Source organism: Scophthalmus maximus, chromosome 8 (genome assembly GCF_022379125.1).
Source record: "Scophthalmus maximus strain ysfricsl-2021 chromosome 8, ASM2237912v1, whole genome shotgun sequence".
NCBI lineage: Eukaryota > Metazoa > Chordata > Actinopteri > Pleuronectiformes > Scophthalmidae > Scophthalmus > Scophthalmus maximus.
Genome location: NC_061522.1, coordinates 23,437,858 through 23,465,295, shown reverse-complemented (window position 1 = coordinate 23,465,295; position 27,438 = coordinate 23,437,858). Strand labels below are relative to the sequence as shown.

The 27,438-nt window shown below is 43.4% G+C and overlaps 1 protein-coding gene across 6 annotated transcripts; it reads right to left on the bottom strand.

Moving 5' to 3' along the window:
- Positions 1–160: 160 nt before the first annotated feature.
- Positions 161–25,133, bottom strand: zdhhc5a (zinc finger DHHC-type palmitoyltransferase 5a). Of its 6 annotated transcripts, none has more exons than XM_047333812.1 (13): positions 24,672–25,132; positions 18,777–19,579; positions 17,547–17,716; positions 13,684–13,805; positions 12,799–12,956; positions 12,106–12,278; positions 10,764–10,866; positions 10,408–10,499; positions 9,207–9,333; positions 7,460–7,568; positions 7,248–7,357; positions 4,236–5,356; positions 161–1,941 (listed from the first exon to the last, which is right to left on the bottom strand). In XM_047333812.1, exons 3-13 carry the CDS (start codon positions 17,708–17,710, stop codon positions 1,707–1,709), a joined length of 2,514 nt encoding a protein of 837 aa, XP_047189768.1. In that variant the 5' UTR covers positions 17,711–17,716; positions 18,777–19,579; positions 24,672–25,132; the 3' UTR covers positions 161–1,706. The 6 variants fall into 6 exon arrangements, with proteins under 6 accessions (XP_047189768.1, XP_047189770.1, XP_047189766.1 ...); XM_047333814.1 differs by having other exon boundaries at positions 17,547–18,981; positions 19,442–19,579; positions 24,672–25,131; XM_047333815.1 differs by adding an exon at positions 4,082–4,088 and having other exon boundaries at positions 1,798–1,941; positions 17,547–19,579; positions 24,672–25,133.
- Positions 25,134–27,438: the final 2,305 nt, after the last annotated feature.

The window sequence follows — 27,438 nt, the reverse complement described above, 5'->3', positions numbered from 1 at the left end:
AAGATTATGTGCGCGCTGAAAGATGTAATTTGACTGTAAATCTTATACACCAGGCGTCTGTTCCGAGAGAATCCAGTCTCTCTTTATTCCAACGTGATCTTGGAACATTGGACATTTCAGACAAATCAATCAGTGGTTTAACTGTGGAGCATCAAAAGAATCCGTTCGATGGGCTGCTTTATTCTTTTCATCCCCATTCGGACACTAACACAGGCTCTCTTTTGAGTCAATATTAAAACGTCTTCGTTCATCAATAGGTATATTTCCATATAAATCCATATAAAACCATTTCAAATTAAATAGGTGAAATAAAATTAAAAAAAAGACAACACTTACATTTTTCTAGAAAATTAAATTCCATGAGCAGTTTCCTTCAAAGTTCGTCTTCTCTCAAGTACCCCGTCAACCTCTCTTCACTTGGGTTTCTTCACTTCCTCTTTGTTCAAACACAGCGGCCCTATAGTGGCTCGTAGTAATAGTAGTGCATGCTGCAGTCCGGTATCGACGCCACTTTTTTTTTTGAGGAAAAAAAGAAATCCACATTTATAGACCACATCATCCTGTACAAACATGGAACCTTGTTAACACCGAGGAATAAATCAAGGAAATGAATCAAAGAAAGAGGGACGCAGCTTTATGAATCGTTTTGTTTCACCGTCACATTTTTTTCCCTCCCTCCATCACAAGGCAGGTCGAGTCACGCGGCGATGCGGAGGAGTTGGAGGGCGAAGCTCCCTCCACACATTGGCAGATTGTCCTTCACAGTTCCTACCAACTGCTTGATCATCGTCTTGCTGCTGCGGCGGCGTGTTGTGCATTTCCACGTTTGACTGGAAGTCTCACAGACTCAGAACACAAACACAACTTGTGTTCTTGGTCCACAGACACACAAACACAGCACATTGTGCATGCTGTGATTGGAAGTTTTGGGTTTAATTGACAACTGGAGCCGGAACTTGTATTAGAAAAACACAGCTCTGAGTTGATTTAACCGATCACACATGTAGCACACACACCAAACGTGTCGTATATGGGAAGCCCTTAACCATGAAAGAAATCTTCCTCGATTTCGATTGGGTTCCACAGACTGTGCATTATTACGTTAATCGTCATTGTCTTGGGGGTTTTGAGTTCAGTGGTGTTCTACGTGTGATCGTGAAATATTTCAACATCTGCCACAATTTCAAACCTAAATCCAGAGTCAGTCCAAAAGTGCTGATATGAACCTTCTGTAAAACCCTGATCCAGAGCGGACCGGCGGCCCCAGGGGAGATCATGCCCCGGACCGTGGCAGTGGTGACGCCTACGCCTAAACTTGTACAACAACACACCCACAACTCATGCTACCTACTGAGCTACAATGAGCACAAAACACACAAATGTTCACATTTTGGCCAGTGACATCCCCAAAAATAAAAAGTTGCCTTTCATAGCCCAGAGCCAGTGAGTCCTGGCACACACCAGGTCCAGGCTTCCTGTCATTCTCCAGGCAGGTTTTGAGGTGGATGGAGTCCAGTACAGTTTGACCCCACTGCCACTGAGGGGTCAGATCTGGACAAAATGGTTCCACTCATTCGTCGATGTGTGCCACTGGTTGTTTTTTTTTTGGTCTTATGAAAAACCCACATGTCCACCTGAAAGGCAGTAAGGGACGCAGGGTCTCCGCCTCGTCTCATTGGTCCTCACGCTGGCGGCCGGTCCGCCGCTCAGACAGAAATCTCATAGGTGGTGCCGCCGACGCCCGTCACCTTCTTCACTCCGCCACCCTGGGGCTTGTGTGCAGGGCTCTGCGTCAATACTGAGTTGGGGTAGGCCGCCGCAGGCCGAGTGGGCATGCTGACTGGGTGAGAGGGAGAGGAAGGGGCGGAGCAGGGGGAGGAGGAGGAGAAGGGCCGGTCGCCGTTGGTCCGACTCAGAGGTTTCATCTGGATCAGCTCATCCCTGGTTTCAGAAAAAACACAAAGACAAAAAGAATGATGAGTCAGACGTGGCGTTCAGGATTCAAGAGTTCCTGAAGCAGAGATGGAGGTCAATCACACAGAATATGACACATGCATCATAAGGAATCGTGGGAATCAAACTCTGTCCGTCAGTCAGCACATTATGCTTCTAATGTGCATAATTGAGAAAGACCTGATTCTCAGCATTATTTGAATTCTTGCACTGAAAATCAGGCACATGTTCTGAATAATTACAGTTAAAGGGGCCTTCGACAGAATCGATAGTTTAATTTAGGGTGTTTAATCTCACTCCTGTCAATGGACTGGACTGTATTTATAAAGCGCTTTTCTAGACATATAGACAACTCGAAGCGTTTTAGAAAAATCACATTCACCCATTCACACACATTCATACAGCACTGCTACTTACCGCATATTTTTCTGTCACATTCATTCACATTCATACACTGTCGGAAGAGCAGTCAGAGGCAATTTAGGGTTAAGTGTCTTGCCCAAGGACACAACGGCATGTGGACTGGCGGAAGCTGGGATCGAACCGCCAACCCTCTGTGGACGAACGACTCTATCTGCTGAGCAGATAGAGCACAGCCACTCAGTTTCATCTTCCGCAGGGGGAGATTATGATTTCATGGTCTGCGTTGTTTTGATGGCTTGACTGAATTTAAGAGGGGCGTGAGGCACTGGTGGAGGTGTGCACTCTACTGAGTGCCATTTTGACTTAACTGATTTCATGACGACCATCCAAAGTACAGTATGAAACCATGATGGGTTTAAACACCTTTAACTGTTGGATTTAGTATGAATGGGATTCCCCGAATTAACTCCCAACCTAACTTCTGTATCCTGGAAAATATGTAATGGAACACTGGGGAAACATGTTACATTCTGTGTGAAAAAGAAATAGGCTGATGTGTACAAAAAATATTATGTATCCTTTTTCGCACGTGGATGCAATTGTATATACCATAAAAATATGGATTTAAAAAAAAAAATGCAAGTGGTTTAGACTAGTATAACAGGAAGGAACGGCATTGGATTGTCCAACAGGCGACAGCGAATCTGCTGCTCGGAGAGCAGTCTGGTAAAATGGATATGTCACATTTTGACGGTGGTTTTACATTCAAAATAAGTCTAGGATTCCTAGGCCGCAATCCATAATCTTTGTGAAAATATTAATCCCTACACTGCTCAGGGCATTAGAATAATTTAAAGGGGCAGTAAGCGATTTTGGAGAAAGCTTGTTTCTCTCTTTGTTGTTGTTGTTGTGGTGATTTTACTGCTCTGGCCGGGCCAGCAAGTCTCTTAAGGTGTCAACGCCCGTTATTTTTGTTTTCAATTTACAGAGCCAGGGTTGCTCTTCACCAAACCAAACCGGTCGGGTGTGAAAGCAACACAGGTCACTTCACATTGCTCCCCACGGGTCAACATGGTCTGCATACTGCTGTTTTTACCATTAAGTTTATGTTTGGTTTGTGCTGAGTTGGAAATTGAAAATCGAATGCATATGACAGCAGATTAGCGAGAAAGCTTCTGTCATCACCAAATCATCATCATTTAACAGTCGACTACAACACATTGAACACGAAACTGTGCACAGTCCGTCGCACTGAGGGAACTCATGCAGATGAATAACAGTTTGAACAGGATAGAAAAGCAACAGACACCAAACACACACCAACATGTCAGATAATTCTACAGTAACTGTTGTCATGCAAATGTCTGACTGTACCTGAGTGTATGAAAAATGAGAGCAACTCATGTGATAATAAACTACGACACAGTGGATTCAAATGTTGGATCTGGTGCTGTTGTACTGTGTATTATCATTTTAAATCTTGAATGTCCCCATTCTCCTCTACTGAATCCTAAATTTATGTTATTGTGCATCTATATTTCTGATTATTGACATTCTAAAACTAAATCTGCCTCGTGTATATGGAAACTAGCGCTATCAAGAAGAGCTATTGAAGAATATGTGTAGAATGTATCTGTGAGGGACACAGTACTGTTAAAACAGACCGGAACAAACAGGTAGACCACAACAATATCGTCATGTGGAACAGTGACAACGCTCACAGATGAACAGAAGATGAGCAAAGGGAGAAGAAGGAGGAACTCACAGGAAATCTGGCAGTAGGAGGAGGGAGGAAGAGAGAAGGGAAGAGGAGGAGCAGCAGTCAATCAGCTAGTCAGGTTGTCAGGCAGGCGGGTGATTTTTTTGTCAGGGTTAGCAGCAAACTAACGGTCCTGACAAGAGGCAAAATTCATACTCACTTTGGCGCTTGTATTCCTCCTCCCATCCCTCCACCAACCCCCGCTGCGTTGGCCCCGGCTGACGCGGACGCCTTTCGGACAAGCCGGTACTGCATTTCAGCCGCGGCCGCACTCGAGTACGACAGCGACTTGCCCAGAGGCGGGGGGTGCGGCGAGCGGGGCGGGTGGGTGGTGGAGGTGGTGCCCAGGGGGGTGTCGGTGGAGCGAGTGCGGTAGGGGTAGGCGTGGTGGGGTGGTGCGTGTGGGGCAGTGAAACGGGGAGGGTGGGAGGTGGACGAGGAGGCCGAGGAGTGGTGGTGGTGATGATGGGAGTGGTGGTGGTGGTGATGGGAGTGGTGGTGGTGATGGTGTGGGGGAGGCGGGGCTGAGGAGGAGGGGGGAGCGGAGGCCTGGCTGGCCGTTAGGGGGTGGGTGCCAGGTTGGGGCTCACCCAGCAGGCGCTCCCTCTCGGGAAGAGGCAGGGGGGGCGAGGATGTGGAAGAGGACGAGCGGTGGAGGAAGGGGTGGTGGTGGTGGTGGGAGGAGCGATGGTGGTGATGGGGAGACTGGGACAAGTGGGGGTGCATCTCAGCATCTCTCTGTTGCGCGGACATGTAGGGGGCGCCGTAGCCGCCGGCTGCTGGCGTGCAGGGTCTCCCAGAGGAAACTTCAGGGGCTGCTGAGCCCACTGTCACGCCCTTGTTGAAGTCATCACCACCAGCCAGCAAGCTGTCGTATGACAGGCTCCCATTGCGTGATGCGTGCTGAGGTGGGGGTGTCTGATTGGCTAAGCTCTTGAAGCTGGCTGAGGTGGTGGTTGCCTCTGAGATGTGGGCAGCACCAGCCGAGTTGTGCGTGGAGCTGGAAGACCGCGACGCAACCCCTGATAGGACAGTGGGGTCGGAGAAGGAGGGGTACGAGCGCCCACCTAAGGAGTAGCCAGGGATGCCCCCACCTCCCCCCTCTCTGCCGCCCTCCCTCCTCTCCCTCCTCTCCCCACCTCCTCCCACTCTATCGGACGAAGTGTCCCGCCGGTCCAGGCTGGGCTGGGAGCGGAACCCGGGCTGCTGGTTGGCCTGGAGGAGGGAGGAGGTGGAGGAGGAGGAGTCCCTGGCACTGCCAACACTTTCTCCTCGACTTAACTGGAGGGGGAGGAGGAGGAGGAGGAGAGAGAAAAGGGAGGAGGAAGGAAGAGAGAAAGGAAACAACAAGAGCAGCAAAATAAGAGTATAGACCTGTGTGTGAGTTGTGAAAACATAAACTCACTCTGGTGTTGACATGACTGGACACAACACCTCAAAAAATTCCAGGTACCCCCCCATTTTTTTTTTTTACATTGAATATGTTCACTTTGACAATATCATCACTCTCATATAACATGGGGACATAAACATCTATATTAAAGTCCCCCCTGGTGGTAAAGTTGCTAAGCACAACCAGCTGAGCAACCGACAGGGGGACCTTTATGGTGGCGCACCGCTAATTCCATTTTCCGTTTTTCCGGCAGCGTCTGAAAATTCAAAGCGACTGCAACGTATTATGAGCCGTTTTGTGCAACAACCGTATTGAACACGGTGTAGCAAACATGGAGACTCACACGGAGGTCGGGTCCACTGAAGAGTAGCGTAGGACCCTGACGCAGAGGACCCTGCGCGACAACCGCTAACTGACAGAATTTATAGAAAATCCAGAAACAGACAGTTTACATGTAAATACAACGATAAAAGAAGAGTTAACACAGGGAGACAATCAAACCTGAGAACATGTTTACTGTTCTTTTCATGGGGCCTTTAACAGCCACCGTCACTCTCTGACCAGCGTTACAGGGTTATGCACGTCCCATTTGTGAAATTTACCAGTCCAGTGGCTGAAACCTTTTCTGAATACCCAAATGTGTAAGTAATCTCATTCTTCCTTTCTCCACATTAGCTATTCAATATAACTTACTAACACATTATCAATAACAGTTGTAGGTAGGCAATATCAGTCATCTAAGCACTGATCAACTGCACAACAAATGCACATGGTAATATTGACAAATGTGTTTCTCTTTTAAGGTTGCACAAAACCATCACTATGACATTTCTAAAGAAATTTTAAAAATCTGACAGAACAGAATAAATCATTGGTTTGTTTACAGGCATTGGTGGGAAAATGTTACAGAGATAAAGACTCTGTTTTCTGATTGCTGTGTGTGTGTGCGTGTGTGTGAATCGTTGGTTTCTGTCTGAGGCATGTCCATATGAGACCATATCAAGTAGCAAGAGAATGAATCATGGGAATCAAAGATCAGAGTTGGGCTTTAAGACACTGTTGAAATAGAGAATCGTGGTAGAACACAGGTTCTAATATTGTATCCCAGTTAAGGGGGAACGGTTCGCTTTGACAAACTCTGGGGAGAATCTACAGGAGTCACTTATTTCTAATCAGAGAGGGGAACAGAGAGGAAACTAAAAAGGAGATGGAAGTTAGAATGACATAACAAGAGAAATTGACAGATGGAAGGACATGGACGAGACGTGGGTATAAATACTGTATACGACCTCTTCTTCACCAACCGAAATTTATTCAGGCACAATCCTTTGATTTAAAAAGAAGGAACTATAAAAAAAACTCTTTGTCAGCCTTACATACTAACTCTAAACAATTCTGCCAAAATGGACAAATCCACTTTATCATTTTACCGTAAATGTACCCAACCAGTATTTCACCCACGTCCAGAGCAAAACAGAGCAGGACAGGAAACAAAGTCAAAAGTGAAGATAAAAGGGAAATATGCTTTCAGAGCAATCACTTACTGATATTGATCAACAGAAAGCCACTGAGAAATCAAACCAAGATGGCCGAAAAGGAAATGAAAAGGAAAAAAACACAACAATGGAAATGCATTAGATTGAACTCAATCAGATAAAAGAAACAGAGGTAGGGATGAAAAACAAACGATTCTCCACACAGAAATACACCACCCCCTACTTTTCATAGCATTTATGAGTCTACTCTGTGGAGAGACTCCTGGGTTTGTGTGTGCATTACCTGGTTGGCATAAGCATGTGTGAGCGCTGTGTGGTTCTTGCCGGGGCTGTAGGTGGGCCTGTACTTGTACATGGTGGGGGTGGGAGGGGTTTTGTTCAGTAGACTGCACTCTGCGGGAGGGTGGGAAGAGGAACATGTTAAAACTCCACATTTACAGTTTGACAGCAAGAAGTTTTCGACAGAGAACGTGGAGCAGGATGTTTGCGAGCTACCCTCCGTGTTTCCTCTGGTGATGCCGGGGTAGCGCAGCTCCGGTTTGGGTGGCGGAGGGGGCTCGGCGTCACACGACTGGCTCTCCATCATCTCCAGACTGGACCTGGACTAGAAAGAGGAGAGAACACAGAGGGAAGAATTAGAGATGGAGCTCGGACGAGCAAAAAGCACTGAAATTATTCTGGGAGCTCACAGCAGGAGGCAGGTTGTAACACATTACATCTACTCTGTAACATGTACTTTGAGTAAATTCTGGGAAATTCCGGAGCTGGAGAATATGGTATGGTTACTATATACAGTGAATCACAATCTCTGATGTAATGTGAATATTTGAGTTTAATAATCCTATCTATCTACTGTAATCCCACTGCTACTACAGTGGGATTAAGAGACTGATTTGGCCAATTTCATGGTCTGATCCTATGAGAATGGAGAGAGACCTGGATATGATCACACCTGAGCTGTTCAACTCAATAACCATGGTGGTTATGTTGGATTATGCGACTTATATGCCTATCTCGAACATACCTGAACTAGTGTTAAAAAACAAACATCTAATATGAACCACATTTCCTCTGTTCATTTTTGTTTATCATAGTTAATATATCTATTTATGTGTTTATTACTTCCACCAAGGAGGTTATGTTTTCACCCCTGTAGGCAGGATTACGCAAAAACTATGGACTATATTTCCAAGAAATTTGGTGGAAAGATGGGTCATGCATTCTGGGGTTGGTCCTGGGTAAAGAGGTTCCAGGAATTAATTTTTTTGTCACCTCAGTATGTGCAATTTGGTGGTGGTACCACTCTACTAAGTTCTAGTTACAGTACGTGTATTACTGTACATATAGAGCCATTGTCCAAAGAGGCAGGACTGTTGTTAAACTATCCAACACATTGTGTGCTCATGTGTTCAGCAACTACACTAAACCAATTTCATCTGCCCAACAAACTTTTATCATACATCCAAATGCCACCCACGACACAGATGGCGGTGAATCTCCAAAAGGCTTGCTAAGATAAGAGTATTCTCCCAGGACAACAAGGTGAATAAAATAATCAATATCAAATCTAATGACATGAACACAAGCCTCATCCTCAATGATCGGTATCCTCACAGAAAACATCACATCCTCTGCAAAACAGACTCTTTTCCAGGCTACAGACTTTCCAGAGATACAGTGGCCTGCACAGCTCAACCCACTGCAACTGGAGACGACAAGTGTTACCCTGAACCCTAAACTGCCCCGCTGGCTCTGCCGGCAGAGTATAAATGATGTGTGAGAGAAAAAAAGCGCTGTGTATAGCAGTGCAGTAGGAATGTGTGTGAATAGGTAAATGTGACTTGTGCTGTAAAGCAAACTTGCAGTATTATTTTTGGCCCCAAAAATGAAAACAAGTCAGTGGGATCCTGTTAGCACTCACTCATTTGATACTGACTAATGTATCCTTTGTATGAGACATCACAGACTGTCTGGGACGATAGATGAGCTTGTGTTGCGTTTGATAATGTGACCTTACAGGATTTCTGGCTATTGAATTTCAAACTGCTTTTAAACCTCTTGCTGCCATCTGGACCTGCGTATATGCAAATGTACCAAGAGCAGATTTGAATGAGAAACCAAAACAGCCTTACATAACAATTGTTTACCAGCCCGACAAAGCTTTCTGTTCTCCTTAAACTTGTGTTTAGAAACACAAGGACGAGCAGTTTGTGACTATGCCACACTCCTGTCCTGTGCTTACCCGGTGCAGGTCTCCCTGTATGCCGTTGTCCAGTATCTTCGCAGCCAGCTGGGACTCTGTCAGCTGAGGCCGCAGAAAAGGAGGTTGCACACACACGCTCTGCACACACTTCTTCCTGCCCAGGTACCTAGAGAGAGCACAGAGAAAGTAAGCATGCATATCATAAGTAACACCTGTTCTTCCCCACTGTTTTGTTACAAACTCAGGGATACACTAACTGAATAAAAGATCCCATCCACATGTGGTTTACAACATAAATATACTATGCTTGGGATAATACGGAAATTCTCTAATATGTCAACAAAATATTTAATTTCAAAATGACACACACACACAACTTATAATTAGGAATCAGTTATTTAGGCTCAAGTTCTGGCTCAGAGTTCTTTAATATTGGGGAACTGCAAATATCAAGTCCGATCCCATATTTAGTTTACTTTACTTAAACGTTGATTAAACGGCCGGTATCTGACATTTTCAAAAAGTACTATGCAGTAAACTAGTTAATCTCACACACCTTCTTGTTCTAAATAGGTCAAGGTTCATGAATATGAAGCCTGTGAGCGTCACTTATTGATGTGACTCAAAGTTCAGTTTGGAGAATACCATCCATAAAACGTGTCTTGTGACACACGACACAAAGATGTCTCACTCTGTTGAATTTGTGCGAGCTACAGAAACACAAACCAACAACCGACACGATTAATTGTCATCTCATTAATTAGTCACAGCTGACCTGATGTACCAATGACAGCGACGCTCAGCTAATGATGACAAGCTGCAGATCGATGTTTGCCACAATGCTAATGCTAGTGATTATTGTTAATGATTATAAGCATCAGAGCTTAATAAATCTACCTTTGTAATGGTGCGTTCACACTGGACGCCACACAAATTATTTGCGCGAGTAGATTACATACAAAGTCAATGCAAAGACGCAAACTATAGGCGAAATTATCGTCAATGAATCGGGCGAGTTTTCATTCAATAGTTCATGTTTACCTGTGTGTGTGTTTGTTCAGATGAGGTTTGGCGGAGAAAGTGGAAGGAAGAACAGGCAAATATTTGCGTGAATAAACAAATGTTTGCTTGCGACAAGACTCGCGCGAGCAGAGCGACGTCCGGTGTGAACGCAGCGTAAGACTGTGATGTTTATGGACAGTCGAACAGTAAATAAAAAAGACAAGGTTATAAAATGTACCTGGGTGCCTGTGAGCTGCAGAGGACGTGGGAGACATTCTTCCAACAGCCATTGGTGAAAGGGTTAACACCTCCTCTGAACTTCCCTGTTACCTGGAGAAGGAGAAAAGAGAAAGAAAGAGATATAGAGTTACATAGAAAAAAACAATATTAAGTTATAAAAACATTAATTCACAAGATGAGAGGGGGTACATATAAAAGGTTGTCACAACTTTTCAAAATTTACAAATTTAATGATGTATAGCATTGGACATTTACCATAAATGTGTTCTAAATAATGTCACTCAAACTTTCCGGCACTCCATGATAATTGTACCCGTCACTGGTGCACACATACTGGAACAATGAGTTTCCTACCTGTTCATTGGTGGTCCTGCCTCTGGCAACAAGCACTATATGGAAACCAGTGAGGCCAGCAACAGGGATGAAGAACAGGCCCGCAACACACATTACAGCCAGGCTGAGAGCATAGGGGTCAAGGAGTATCTTCAAAGAGCAGATTCAATGTCTCCAAATATGTCTCATTTAAAGGAGACATTATGTGTTATATTGGGTTTTTTTGTGTATGTAAAAGGTCTGCAAGGTTAAAAAGCCCAAAGTCTGTAGTAAAGGGAGCTCCTCTGCCCCAGAGAAAAGACTGATCCTGAAGCTCCTGAAACTGCTCGTCAGTAGTTCGGCCAATAGAGCACAACAGTGAGGTTCCAGGAAGTAAAAATCCCATTCCTATTCTCCACTAACATTTTGATTATTAACCATAATGCCGTAACTATCCAAGGTCAACTCACCACAAGCTATGAGGTTGTGAAACGATGGTACGTATATGCACATGTAGAAGCCACAAGTGTGTACAGAAACAACCTTGTTTTTGAAGAAGACCTGTGAGTCGGAGGTTGCAACGCGAACACCTTCTCGAGTCGGAATTCCGACTCAGAGTGTCGGAGGAAACCCACCAACCCCGACTTACCAAGATGTAAAGGAATGCAGCATGACTTACAGGTACCTGCTGATGTTTTATGGTAATGATTCATCTCGTAGCTTATTGTCTTGGTTCCAGGCTTAAAACTCTTTATATAAGGATTTTATGAAAAGTCAGTGGAGAAAATAAATGAATGGGAAATTCACTTCCGGAACCAGAGCTGTTCAAAAAGGGGGCGGTCACTGTTGCGCTCTACACTTCCTAACCATCGTGATGTCATAATGCATGACGAGCAGGCCCCCTAACAAAGACAGATAAAGCGAGAGCGGAAGCCCACATTTCCGAAACACATTGGAAGCAGTTGACCAATCACAACAGAGTGTGCCAGCTGGCCAATCAGAGCAGACTGGGCTTTGTCGGTAGGAGGGCCTTAAAGAGACAGGCGCTAAAGCCAAGCGTTTCAGACAGAGGCTGAAAAGAGTCGCTGCAGCAATGGAAACAACAATTTGCTCCCAAAAACTGAACTAACACACTCTTTAGGTTAGCAATTCTTTAGGTTTGAAAAATATAAAGTTTAATTACTAATCTCTGAAGGTGGGAGTAAACTCCTCTCACACCACAATCAATCCTCAGGACATCTGATACAATCAAAAATTAACCATTTTGACTTGTTGAAGCCAAGATTTCAGCCCTTGCCAAGGTGGGCAACAGCATAACTGCAAATCATCAGCAATTTTAAAATGAACAGCAGACAAATAGATGGGAATGGTCCTTAAAGGATACGTGACAATGGCATGCAGACGGTCAATGTTCTGCCGATGGTAGAGGATGAAGAGCAGTCCAAAGCCAAACACGGCCATGATGTGAGCCGTCAGAGACAGCAGGAAGAGGAAGAAGTAGCGGTAGTTCCTCCTACCGATACAGTTGTTCACCCATGGACAGTGGTGGTCAAAGTCCTACGTGGTTATAAGAAAGAGAGGTTAGACAACTAGTACAGGAAATGTGTCTGCACTGTTCAATATGAATACCCTTAGCAAGTGTAATAGACTAGTATCAACTATACCTCCATTTTAGACCATTACTTGACTTCAACCCAATGCACTTGGATACCCCACTGGAATCAAAACGCTCAATAGAGTTGGGAGGAAAAAAAAGTCTCTATGGGTCAGTTATAGAAAATAAACCTCAAGTGCTGCTAATGCCTGTATTTTTACTTCAGTGGTATGTTCAAACTGCGTTGGCACAATTAAAAACAACCCTGACAATGCTCTCTCCACCACAAACCATTAAAGGAAAGTTTTCCTATTGGTGATGTAGTTCTGTCCAAAAAAATAACTACATAACTAATCGGCTTTGGACATTTTAATGCAGTCCTACATTAGGGCAAAGTGACTGAGTTGCAGGAATAGGATCCGAGGCTATGTACATGAGTGCTGTCCAAAAAGAGTCTATGTGAATAGGTGAGTGTGAACAAACCTCAACACAGTTGTCACAGACAGAGCAATGGGAGCACCGTGGCGGCCTGTAGAAGCGGCATGTTGAACACCACTTCATCCTGACCTGGATCCCTCTGATCTCTACAGTCTTGTAGAGGGGAGCGCGGAAATCATCCTCTTTGTCCTCGTCCTCATCAGCTGCAGAGATGGAAACAGAGGACACACACAACTGTGAGCAAATCGTGACACGGGCAAATTGGCCTTCAAAATTAAATGCTGTCACCCTAAAACTCAAAAGTATATTTGGTAAGTTTTCAGACCCGTTAGCTTTTTTCAACATTTTGTTATGTTGCAGAATTTCCCTCTGGATCAATAGAGTATTTATCCATCCATCTATACATCCATTTATCTAATAAAATATATGTTCCACCCATCTTTCTACACTCTTTTTCTCACTATTTTAGAAAGTTTGGCTAATTCATAATAAACCTGAAATTTCACTTTTCCATAATTATTCAGAAAGTTAGCAGGTGTCTCCAAAGTATGCCTAATTTAAACAGTGGCACTACACTAACAGTTTACATGATCAATATTACTTTATACTACTGCAGAAAACCACAGATTATCATTCATTAATGGTTGGTACCAGTATTCTGCTTGTACACTTGATCATTTTTAAATTATTCCTTGGATCAATCCTAGATCAACTACAGGTCAATTTATTAATCAGTCAGTCAATTAGCCATGTTATTCAATTCAAAAATCAAATCAAATCAAATTCTTGATTGTTAACCTCTGCCTCAACTCCTCCGATACACAAAGAATCAGCATACAGCTGAACTTGACATGACAACAACCACACAGCCAACAGTATTTAGTGACAGTAACACATGTGTACAGTAAATTCAACCACCCATTCACTCACCTCTTGGGAAGATGCCGGGGTCCATGAATGTGGCCATACAGAAGTTAGCCAAAACAAACAGGAAGATGACTCCATTGTAGATGGGCACAGCTACCGAGAAACGCTCTGAGAGCCAGGGACATCTGCAACAAACAGAAAAGACTACGTCAGAGAGATGGAGGACAAACCACAAAGATTCTGACATATTTTATTATTCAGTTGTAATGAAAATTAGGGCCCCGAAAACAAGCTAAAGGGTCACTTTTTGGTCCTTTAACAGATGGAGAGTTAATGTCATTGTAAATAAAGCAACTTTCAGACATTAGTGCAAATATAATTTTTTACATTGTTATGTTTTAGCCTTATGCTAAAATAAAAGGAAAAAAATGGAACTCCCCTTATGAAATGACACTCCACACCATTTAAATGGTAAATGGGCTGCATTCATATTGCGCTTGAAGTCTCATCGACTACCCAAAGCGCTTTACAGTACAAGTAAACTTCATCCATTCACACACACACATTCATAAAGTGCTTATATATACAATGCTATCCTATCACAGATCATTTATACACTGGAGGCACAGCCATCAGGGGCAATTTAGGGTCAAGTGACTTGCCCAATGACACGTCGGCACTTGGACGTGAGGAGGGATCAAACATTCGACGTTCTGGTCTGTGGACGGCACTCTTTAACTCCTGAGACACAATTCCCTGTGTGCAACTATGTGCATAGCTGCAAGCAGCAATATTATGTACGTTCTAGCTCCTTTGATTATAAATTGACCAGCAGTAATGAGAAGGTTTCAGGCTTGAGAAAGCTGAATAACGTCACTTCAGCTAATTAAATTCTGTTAAAAGAGTGAGTAAGACCAATCACCAAACACACATTTCATCTTCATTCGTGGTGCAAGTTCCATCATTTGTCCCCCCTTCATCACGAGAAGAAATCTGTGTGTATTTGAATAGGAGAAAGTTCTCCTGAGTTTAATCAGTGTAGCTCAAAGGCATCTTAAGAGTTATCAGGCTATGAGTAAAGACAGCAACGCCCATTTACACCCATTGAGCTTCAGATGTAGGTTAATACTTGCGTCTAGATCATAATCACCTAATTTTGTGAAATTTTGACCACAGAGTTTTGGGGTACACATTTTTGATATTATTGGCGCCCCAATGGGTCGTGCCATTGGGGCGCCGAAAGCTTTGGTAGGCCTATTCCGAACCAAGGTCTGAAGAAATCAGCCGCCATTTAGAATTATTGAACAAATTCTCTAAGTGTTATAGCCAAGATTCACTAAGCCCTGACCATTGTGAAAGTATTTTGGTCGATGGCCGCTATGTTTTTTTGGTTCATGTTTTCCCATTGCTCATTTAAAATAGAAATGTCCCTTGAGGCTGCATTTCAAGTTGAGGGTCACTCTGACGAGTATCCTGATTGGAGATGGGAGAACCTTCCACTGGTAGAAGTCATTTTAAATGGACATGTGTCCCTCAATCTAAACTCAATGACCCATAATGACAAAGTGAAATGTGCTTACCTATCAAAAATCTAATACTCTCCGTTAAGAAAGCTTCCAGACTCTCAATTAAGTACATTGTAGAAGCCCCTTTGGCAATTACAGCTTCTAGTTTTCTTGGTTAAGTCTTTACAAGCTTTGCCTTTTGGCAGTTTATCCCATTCTTCCTGGCAGATCCCCTCAGGCTCCATCAGATTGGATGAGAAGCGTCTGTGAACTGCCATCTTCAGGTCAGGTCCCGCGCAGATGTACTATAGGGTGTAAGTCTGGGCTTTGGCTGGGACACTCGAGGACGGTCACCTATCCTGAAGACACTCCAGCATTGTCTTGGCTGTATGCTCTGGGTCAAAGTATTGAAGGGTCCACACCTCTCTGTATTTGGCTACAGTCATCCTTCCCCCAAATTCTGACCAGTGTCTGTATCCCTGCCGCTCAGAGACATGACGCTACCACTGCCTTGCTGCAGAGATTCTTTTCGATCATGCTCTGGAATCCTTTGCCGTTTAGGAAAAACTCCAAGCAGTGTTACATGCTTTTTACTTGAAGTGGCTTCTGTCCAGCCACTCTACCATTAGACCTGAATGACAGAAATGGTCATCCATACAGCTGGTCCTCCCATCTCTACAGAGGACTTTCAAAGTTCTGCTGAAGTGACTGTAGGGTTCTTGGTTACCTCCCTGATCAAGGCCCTTCTTGCCTGTTTTCTCAGTTTGGCCAGACAGGCAACTCTAGGAGGAGTCCTGGTGGTTCCAAACTTTTTCTGTGTCACAATACACCACTGTGCTCCTGAGAACACTCAAGGCTTTACAAGTGACTTCATACCCTTGCTCTGATCAATGTCTCCACACAGGTTTATCGCAGACATCTGCAGAACCTTCCTTGGACCGGAAAATTATTGAATTGTGGGAGTGTATATCTTTCTAAAACATGTCCAGTCAATTCAATTGGCCACATGTGTACTCCAGTCAGGGTTATCATTGGTTGTAGAATGTACAAAAAAATCTACAACTAAATAAATTGTGCAAAAATAAAGGAGTCTATACATTTTCTTAAGCCACTGTAGTGATTAGTTACAAAAAAAATGTTTTATGATAACAGCAGATAATTGTTGCCAGGCTTTTTATGTCCTGTAATATTAATTCCCTGGGGAAAAACAAATAAGAGTGAAAGTGAGATCAACTGCAGTGATACAAACATGACCAGATTCAGAGAGACAGAAACCGAGGGACACTGGATGATGGGCTTTTGTCAGGGTGACAGATGTTGGCCTATTTTCTCCTCCCTAATCTGAAGTGCGGAGCTGCCTGCCCACCATATTAACAACACACACAGATTAGATTTTCTCACATATGTACCCACAGATACACACATACACACACACAAACGCTCACTTATTCACACCTGTCAATCTGTTTTCTCACATCTAAACTGCACTGCATACACGTGGTTTTCTCACTCTCTTTAGACTGAGGTGTCACCACGATTAGTCATGACAGTGTGGAACATCATTAACTTAACATTCTTTCACAAGCACTCACAGGGCTGAAGGTCACACTGAACCTGACAATAATGTTAACATGTGAACACAACTTCAGTGCAGTCCACTGAACCAACCAACACAGCAGGGTTACAGTCCAGCCAAATTTCATTTATATATCCCAATATAAAAAATACAATTTTGGCTCTAGGAACTTAGTAATCCACACAGTATACAGTAACTACTGTACTAACACACCTGAAAATCTATCATGTGACCATTCAGATACACTGAGCATGTGCGTACAGGAAGCAGATTGTCTACTCTGGAGTTCGTTACTTAGTTTCAGAAAATACTACGAATGAGAAATAACAACGTTAAAAGTAGGAGCAGAGATTTATTCTCTTGGACCAATGACAAAGTAGAACTAATATTTAAAGTAAGTACTTCCAACTTAGCTTAGCACAACACATGTATTAACGTACTTGTTGATAATCCTATCAGCTGGAAAAATTAAATAAAAAATGTAACTTTGTCCCTTGGCTGTTTTTCAGAGCTCTGTGCAAAATACTTGCTTATATGAAAAATCAAACTGGACCGGGTTGTATTTGATAAGCTCCCATGTCACAATACCTAGACCAGAGGTGTGGACTCTTTATTGTGTGGACTCGTTGTATTATCATGTGTAAAAATGTTACTCATTATTTTAATTAGGCCGTTTGTTAATGCGAAGATATTGATTAATGTAGCTTTATGGATGTGTTCCAGCATCCAATCAAAACTAGGGCACTTCTCTCCATTATCATCTAATGATTTGTCATGATATTTTTTCTGTTTTCATTTCATAAACAGGTGTATTTGTGTGAGACTGGTGCAATGTTGACACTTACGTAAAGCAGAAAAACAGCGTGGTGGAACCAACGAGGAAGAAAGTGGCTGCCGACACTGGGACGTAGCGGGAGGGTCGCAGGGGTCTGCTGGGTGCGACCACTGCGTGTGGGAGGGGTGACGAGGATGGACCCCGCCCTCCACTCTTACTGCTGACACCTGGCATCACTTCCTGTGTGTGGCGTGGTGTCTGTCTGTTCAGCAAATGCTATGCCAAGGGATTTGTCATTCAAGGTTAAATGTTTCTGTGGGTGTATTAAGTAGATTTGTAGTTTGGAAGAAGAAACAATAGGTTGGCAAAAATGAAAAGAAGAGATACAACAGAAATTGAGCAACAGTTGAGAAGGGCTACCTCTTTCAAGTGTAAAAGGGTAAAAAAAAATCCCTCCCTCATACCAGTAGTGACCACCTGTTTTTAGGTTCTTAAGGGTCAATCCTGATCTACTGTGTGAGATTAAAAGAAGCTTAAAAGTCTCTCTGCTGTAAAAGCCTTGTTTCCCCGTCAGCCTCAAAAACAGGTGGTAAGGCGGGATGAACAAATAAGTCACAGATTATAAGGAGGAAACAAGTTGCAGGCACATAAACAACACTAGTTTAACTGTGTTCCACACAACATGTCAATTACATAAACAAGCCAACAGAAATTGATAATTCTTACAGGTGCAATTATCAGGTCCGTCTTGAACGTGCAAGTCTACGTCATATATAGCAAGGTGAATAAAGGCTTGGTGAAAACCATGATAATAGTGCAATTAAAAAAATATGGCTGTTATTTAGATGTAAAAACATTTAACATTAAAGCACACAAATTTTGTTATTATTAGAGTCCCATCAAATGCTAAAATACAGAAAACTGGTCCAGGTTGATTTGTTTGGTCTTTAAATGAGGGTTTAGTGAGGTACCAGTGTTGGCAGAGGTAAACCTGTTTTGGTAGTAGACCAACTAATAAGAACAAGACTAACAAGAACAAAAGGATGAGGATGAAAAGGTAAAAGGAGAGAGAAACTTAAAAGAAATAAGTTGGGGTAGGCTAACTCTTTTACCTTCCCAGTTTAAAAAAAGTGCAGATGAAGACCTGAAATGGGACATGGGCTTGTCTGTGGCTAAATCTGTGTATGGAGATTCCTATTAACTCAGATTTTAAGTTTTCAGCATCTAGAGATCAGCAGTGTGGGCAGCTGTAGCTGTGTAAGAGAAGGTCTTGTAAATAAAAAAAAGGAAACCACCTCACTTCCTGTTATAGAAGGAGACAGTTCGCTTTCAGTCCAGAACTCGTACTAGAAACAGCAGTCTGTAAGCGGGCCAGTGGAGTAGCCTGGTTTTCCTGTGTCGGGGCATCCCTGAACCCTGCCGGTGGCTGATTCAAACCACCTCACCTGCCAACTGCACCGGATATGTGGAAGCAGGAACTGATGGTGTGGTTCTTTCTAAAACATCTGGAGAACAATCCAGTAGAACATCCATCAGTATCCATATAAATGAATTGTTCAGAAAGACCTAATATAACAGTGTAGATCTCAGGTGTTATGCATAGAACAGATAATGATCTTGTTTCATATCAGCCAACAACTCAGTCCCCTCCTTTGGTTTCCTTGTTCCACTCCATTGGTGTACAACCACGCGTGTTAGTTATGTAACCGTCGGCCTCCCAACACCAAGCTGTTTTCTTTTTTTGCCCTCGTCTCCAGGAACATGCAGGGCCTTCCCCTTGACGTCCTTCCCCAGCGGAAGGCACTGAGGCTTGGATAACGCTCTCCAATGGTCCAAAAGTGGCCTCATCAAAAATGTCAAAAACTGTGGCTTTCGTGTGTTGAAGTGACTCTTCCAACCAGATGCATCTTACGGTTTTCAGGTATGAGGTGTCCTTCTCCAACCTTGAAAACAGAATGCAAGCACCTTTTCTCCATCAAATGCTGAACAGAAGCCTCCTTGGCTGATGTTGACGTTGATCACTTTATGGATATGGATGACACAAAGAGGTGGCGGTATCAACCGGTCATTCTGGATCACAAAAAACTGATCAGGATGCTGCACCTAATTTGAGGAAGAAAAAGGGTTGGTTAGAGAGAAGATATTCCAATACGTAAACATTCATTTCATACAGTATTTACTGTATAGTGCATGTAATGTCCACTACATGCATCAATATGGCACAGCCATGTTGACATACCTCTACACTTTTCAACACAATTTTAACCAAACCCCAACAATCAGAACGTTTTGATAATGACTCAATGGGGAAAAAACACCTGCTTATACAAATCTTGTTGAAAGTGTCTGTTTACAACCAGGAGTTTAAACTGTAGTAGGGATAAAACGGTTACCGGTTTCAAGGTAAACCACGGTTTAGAGCTACATGTTGTCGAGGTTTAGCGCAGAATAAACACTTTCAGTTTCAGGGGGCCTGAATAGTATATTTGCAGAACTACATATCATTGTGTTTATAACTTGAATATGCACATATAGAAAAAAAAGACATTGCTTCGGTCAGACAATAAGATGTTTTTGTTTCTGTTGAAAAGATCATTTTGTCAGATTAGGGATTATAGATTCTAGGGATTATAAACATCTAAAACCTTTCCTGTTTCACGGTTTCACCACGCAACACCAAAAACAACTTCATCTCCTGGCAAAGCAGTTGTGCTCCAATTGGTCAACGTATTTCCTTTAGGATGTCATGAGGCATCCCAAATGCAGCATCAATTGTTGTCCACTATGAAACACTACACGAGATAAGACTAATTGTAACACCCAATGCCCTTTGATAGTTTTCAAATCCTCCTAACATTCCACGCCTCCAGGTTGGGCTTAAATGGTTTTATGTAGTCTGACCCTGGCATAGGGTCTACTGTATTAACAAAAATTATGACATCGTGAATATTTAGTGAATTTTTCACTAATGGCAAAAATCTGATCGAAGATCTAGTAAAAGACATATTTAAAAACTGTTGGATTCAGTTGTGTCAGCTAGGTGACCATGCTGCTAAGGTGATACAATAACAAAAAATTAAACAGTATTCCTTCTATTAAAATCCAAATCTCTCCAGGCCTTTACTTTTTGATTAGATTGTGCACTGTATATTGTGTTAGTGTGGTATGTTGATAATCCTTATAATGCTAATGAGTCTCACATGAGAACTTTGAACTTTTACAAGAGTTTAACAAGAGTTTTACAAGATTCTGTGTGTCCAGAAGTAGCGGTTTATCAGTTTCAGTCAACAAATTCATGACTGAGCAGTTCATAGTACACTGATATTAATCCAAGAGTCTGAATATTGATAAAGTCACATCTCCTACATTAAAACCGATTCGGAATGGTGAATTGTTACACCCCTAGCTACAATGATTATTATTTGAGTATGAAATATTGCCTAATTCCTGACATTTTTGCAAGCTCTGGCTAACGATTCACAATCCGAAATCACTTTTTCTTTGTCGCTCCAAAAACAGCAGTTGTGCTGTAGTGACACTGGCAAGTAGTGTTTATAGAGTGGCGAAGAAGAAGTGATTTTCCAGTATTCTAACATTAGCCAAAGCTAGTGAAAATGTGAACAATTTGGCAATATTTCATGCTGGAAAGTAGGGCTGGGACGTTGCTTTTATCCCGATTCGTTTGTATAACAATACTTGGTGCCGATTCAATTTGTATTGCGATTCTGATTTATTCTGATTCTACAAGTATTGTGATTCGATTAAATTGATTACTGCTATTTTCTTTTCCCGCTTAAATAAAAACAAAAGTAGAATCATACATGTTTAGAGACAATATATCATTGATATGATTCATATTTCCAAAAACAGTACACATCACGCCAGTCAGTCAGTCTTTAACATTTATTACAGCTGCATAGAAAAGTGGTACATAACGTGATGTACAACAAAATGATTTTTAGGTAAACTACTACATTAAGCTGCCCATGCTTGTTAGTATAAAAGAAAATAAATTAAATCAGGCCAAAATTAATTGAGTACCTGGAATTTCCACACAGCACAAATGTGGGCCTTTAAAATAACCTAGTTTTAACAGAAACAATTTGAACCATAGATTAAACAAGTGCTGAAAGAAATTGGTAGCAGTGCCTATCTGGCACTGCTACCAATTTCTGACCTGGTATTCTTCTTCGCTGAATGTATTAAAAGTATTAAAGCCTTAATCTTCTAAGCGTGAAACCACAACTTGTAGGCAAACCTACTCCTCCTCGAGCGTAAAAAATGAAGAGAACTATAGATCGGTTTTTCGTAAAGAAAGATGCTGTGCCCGTAACACTCGTCCCCGGCCCTGAAAAGCCCAGCAGACGCAACATCATCTGCAGAGTTTACCACTTGAACACCTGTCTCCCTCACGCCGGTATAATGCAGAGTTCTGTCCCAACATCCTTGGTGGAGATGGCCTCATCAGACTCCGAGTCAGCACAATGTCTCTAAGAAGCACAACCTGTGCCGTGACAGGTGCGTGGTCGGCAGAGCAGCCCGCCTCCCCGCAACGTTTCAGCGCCAGGCAGCGATAAACCGAAGCATTGACGATCCAGAAACGATGATACAATTTAACACTGCTTATAATAAAGCCAAAGAGGAGCTACCACTTACAAAATTCAGGTCCCAAATCATTCTCCTGTTTACAGTCATTTACACAATGTGTTAAGACATTACCAATAGTTATGGGAACCGTCAGGAAAAGGTATAATAGGTGTTTTATTGCGGTGCCACAAGGCGCAGTGGAATTTTCCGGTGCCCGTGCAACCATTGTAAAAACCAATGTCAAAAGATAGTGGAGCCCTGAGTGACACATTAAATTAATAGTGACTTTGCTGTTGTGAACATTACTGTTGCTCTTTAGTTGTAACGTCAGATTATCCAAATCAGTTTTATAAATAAAATATGATAGTATGAAACTTCCTGCAGGAACTTGTTTCTCCATATCATACATTTTATCTATGGTTCACATTTTTGGCGTACTCTGCCACTGAGTAATTTTCTCCTGCTCTGTGTGAAAAAAGTGAATGCTCTTTCTTAATTTTCTAATTCCTAATGTTCCTTCACAATAATTTCCTGCATGTATATGATCAGGTAGAAAACTCATTAAAGTATGCAATAATTGAGATCACTAAGTATGAAGGAATATTGGCATTAGAATGTACCAGAGACAGGGTAAGAAGGTCTAGTGTATTTAACAAGACAGATGAACCATGTTATCTGATGTATTTTAACCAGTCTGAACTACAAGAGGTGGGTTTTATCATACCTCAGTCTGTCAGTCTCCACATGAGATCAGACATACAGTATAAGCTACATAGGGACAGTTTACCATGTTGTGTATTATGCATATATTGTAGAAACACTAAATATTATCATCAGTCTGTCACCAAGCACTATCACACACATTCTCTACGTTGGATATGGTGTAGCATTTTTAATCTAGGTCTATTTCAAAAATATTTATCTTTATTATGTTTTACACAAATGCTGATACACTGAGATTTGGGCCACAATCCTGATCATGTCACCCTGAAAAGTGTGTGCAGCCAACAAACACCTTCTACACACTAATAAATCATGATATTAATGTAGACTTCATTTTTCCAGAAACTAGTTTTCGAGTGGGCTTAAGGGAGTCAAACTCGATGTTCACACGCACCTTGCCACGCAAACTAGTTGTTAATTACCCAATATTTGCATGAACTGAGCCTGCTGCCAAAGCGGGCCACGTTATGACATGTCATAACGTACATTATGGTCTATAGATGGACCTGGCACTTCCAACTGGCATGATGCCAAAGAGACACTATGGTGTGATAACGGATACAGCCGCTTTGACATGCTGTGAAAATCTGGGATTGCATTAATGAACGCAAACAATGTAATAAATCACAGCCTAAAATAAATAGGGTGCTCTCAATAAAGATGTCTACGATGAGTCAAGTGTTGCTCCTGATTCAAAACCTGTTTAGATCTCAATGATGATAAAACTGTAGGATAGTTGTATCCTCATGCAGTCACAAGTCCTTCTCATGAAGGACACTACATAAACAACACTGAGCATCCTTACGCCATCGGGCGGAATCTCAAGCCTCCAATGTTGAGAATGCGAGAGAGAGAGAAGAAAGAAAGCGGACACAGTGGCACCCCCTTACATTTGAAGGAGCCCATAGCATCCCCAGCACCGACACGGTAAATCCTGGGTGTGTTGGGGCCCGCTGCAGTCACAGGCGGCCGCACTCGAGGCCTCTGCACATGCACCCAACCCACAAACAGCCAATGGATGCCCACAAAACTAATGCCATGGCCACGATTCCACGAGTGCCCAATTTATTTGTGAAAATTTCCCTTTCGATCATATTTTCCGTTGTGTGTGTGTGTGTGTGTGTGTGTGTGTGTGGTGGGGGGGAGAGTGTTTGAATGGAAAAGCTTACAGAACGTCTCAGATGTAAGAGGAGGATGCGGGGCAGGTAACAGCTGAGCCAGGTGGCACGCAAGACCTGCTGCACTCAGTGGACTCGATGGACCCGATGGACCACTCCGTCCGTTAGGGACAGAGGCTCAAATCTCACATACTCCCCGTTGTGGCCGCGATGAACACACTCCTCGAACCGCCTCGTCCCGATCCCCTCTTGCGCGTACGAACTCGACAGTGCAGCGGCGTCTGGGTTCGATCACCGCATCAGTCCGGCGGCAGGGCGATGTTCCCAGGCGACGCGGTGGCCAGCGGGTCGTGTCGAAGCCGGGGCCGGGGCCGGGGCGGGGACGGGCGTTACGGAGCGAGCCCACGCCGACGGTTTGAATTGCGGCACAACGTTCACACGAGCTCGCCTGGTTCCGAATTTGACGCCAGTCCACGACGACGGAACGATAGAGAGCGCCGGGTGGAGGTGGCCGACGGTGCAGGGGCAGGGCGCGCACGGCTAGCGACGCGAGCCTGGCTTCGTCGTTCATATGGCGGACTCACCGTCGGTACGAATAGAACCACGACACCTCTGCAACACAGTCCACGGCGCGGGCGACGGCGCTGGGCGGTATGACCGGTGGGCAGTGCCACTGCAGAAGGTAGCATTGGCATTAGCTAGCCTTAAGCTAGTCGGGTCTCCGTCCGTTAGCCCCCGGCTAGCAGCGGGCTAACGACCCAGCTTACCTGCGGAAGGCGATTTCACCAGTCGCCCGGGGTCCGGACTCGGTGCATGGGCTCCGCCGCCCCCGTTTCCTCTCCGCACAACCACCCGGCTCGGCCGTCGGGCTCCACGGGAGACTCGTCGCGCGGCGTGCCAGCGGTCTGCACGGGCTCCAGCGCTCGGCGGTTAGCTTTGCCCCAGCGCCGGGGCTAATTTACACATAGGCGGTTGGCCAAGCTAGCAAGGCACCGACGCGTCTGACGCTGTTCCACCACGGGCGGCTCGCTGACTGTCGGGGAGCTGCTTGGCTTGCAACTTCTTCCAAAATGTCTTGCAGGCCGCTCAGGGGAACGGAAACCGAGTGACTATCCTCTGTGGAGAATTATGCGCTCCCCTCACAAATCCATTTCGTTGCTGGCCCTAGAGATTAACAGAAGCCGACATATTTGTCAGTACTACAAGAGCCCGATGCCAGGGTCTATGTGGGCTCTAAAGGCACTGATTGGACGACAAGCACGTCAATCAAACTGCAAACGCGCTCTTATTGCCTCTTCAACCTCTGTGGGTTTAACCGCACATCTCCTGCTGTCATTTAATCTCCCCATTGTGTGTGTGTGTGTGTGTGTGAGTGTGTGTGTGTGTGTGTGTGTGTGTTTGTGTGTGTGTGTGTGTGTGTTGGCAGTTGGCATGTCTGTCCATAAAGCCCCTAAACTAAAGGGGCAATCATGGCTATGAAAAAAAACAAAGGATGATTTTTCTTCATGACCCATTTCCTCCTGGGGGTCAAATAACGAAAACAGTTTTTGTGTGTGTGTGTGTGTGTGTGTGTGTGTGTGTGTGTGTGTGAGAGAAACCCTGATAAAGGGCAATAGGGCGCCACCCTACCTAGTGGAGAGTGTTTTAGATCTCTGCTGAAATATTTACATTTTCAAAATAAACAATTATCACTGTGTGTTGAACAATGAAATACAATATACAAAATACTTTAGCTTCCCGTTCATCCCCTAACCTCTCCTGTGGTGACAGAAACAGCACCCAGTCAGTGTAGCAGCTCAGCAGATTGATGACACAGATATGCCCATAACAGCGTAAATTTATCCCATCAGCGCCGTCGAATCGAAGGCCTTCAGGGCGATTACCTTGTCACTCCAAGCAGAGTCAGTCGGCATTGTAGTAGGGATAGTTGACACTATTATCATTGATGTACGTGTTTACTCAAGACACAAGATTTAATCAGCCCCCAGATTCAATATGATCTCTTCTACAAAATCCATTTGAGAGAAGAACGTCAGAAGTCCTAGAGCTTGGCCCAGACGATCATGACATCGAGGTTAGCCAACAAGCCACTGAAAAGGGTACAGAAAAGGCTTGGCTATATGCCTAGCATGGCTATCAAGGTTGATGACTACGAAACTGGATGAAGGCCACAGGATTGCGGGTGAGGAAACACAACAAGGAGGTGGATAAGAGAACAGGCACATTTGATCATTTGAGCTGGCAGCCACAATAATGAGACCCTGGCATTTTCTAGGATTAGTTGATCTTGCAACTCAAAGACTGTGCAAATTGCAAAACAAACAAAATGTGTTTGAAAGTGCAATGCCCATCAGTTAAACCTCATCATGCAAGCGGGTAACATCACACATCCCCCAGCATAAGTAACACCACAACCATCAATTTATCAAGTTTGTGTCAGGGAGGCAGACTCCCTCTCCACATTGAAAGTTAGACTTAAAACCTTCCTCTTTGATAAATATTATAGTAAGAGCTACTCAGGTAACCACCTTTCTTAGTTATGCTGCTATAGGCCTAGACAGCTGGGGGAACTTATATCATGAGCATCTCTTTCTCTCTCTCTCTCTCTCTCTCTCTTCTCTCCCCCTCTTTCTGCCCACCTCTCCTCTTTCCCCCATTTTCTCCTCTCACCCCAACCGGTCGCGGCAGATGTTCCGCCTACAACTGAGTCTGGTTCTGTCAGAGATTTCTTCCTGCTAAAATGTATTTGTTTCTCCTCCACAGTCGCCGAGTGCTGCTCATTGTGGGAACTGTTGGGTTTTCTCTGTAATATTGTAAGGTCCCGACGTCAATATGTAAAGTGCCTTGAGACGATGTATGTTGTGATTTTGCGCCATACAAATTAAATTTTATTGAATTGAATTGAATTTGGCCAAAAGTGATGCAAATTAGAAAAGAAGAATAAGTGGGTGTCTTTTTACCTTACAGTAAACAGTTGTATAACAGTTGCTTTAATCTCTACCAGACTGATACTTAAATTACAAAAAATAAGGCTGACACTTATAGATGCAATGATGTTGTTAATAATTAATAATAATAATAATAATAGTAATAATGCGGATTTGTTACCTGCAGCTCTGGAGTCAGAGATACAGTAGGAGTGAGTTGGTGACGTCAAATGAGCTTATCATTTCAACCCATCTGTATATAGTTGTATGAGCAGGTGCATGTCGAACAAACATGTGATTTCAAAAAACTTGTCTTTATGTGTGCAAATGCTACTGTTGAATCAAAACACTTAAATACTTTGAGGGGTCAACCCAGGGCATGTTTTGTAAAGCTACAGATTCCCTACACAAAAACACACATTTAAACTATTTTACATATCAATATGTATGCAATGGATAAATCTCATAATCGAATTATTGTCAAATTCTTTTTTACCAACACTGGAAACGCTCTTTACAGATTTTATCAGGAGCCGTTGTGCTCTCTGCATGCAGGCACTCACAACAAAACACACACTATAATATCTTATTCATCATATCTTGCTGG

Coding starts and splice junctions, on each gene's coding strand:
- zdhhc5a (XM_047333812.1), bottom strand. CDS start 17,710: ATGCCAGGTGTCAGCAGTAAGAGTGGAGGGCGGGGTCCATCCTCGTCA. Junction 12,957..13,683: donor CCCCGGCATCTTCCCAAGAG/GTGAGTGAATGG, acceptor CCATCTCTGCAG/CTGATGAGGACGAGGACAAA. Junction 10,500..10,763: donor GCAGGACCACCAATGAACAG/GTAGGAAACTCA, acceptor CTCCTTCTCCAG/GTAACAGGGAAGTTCAGAGG.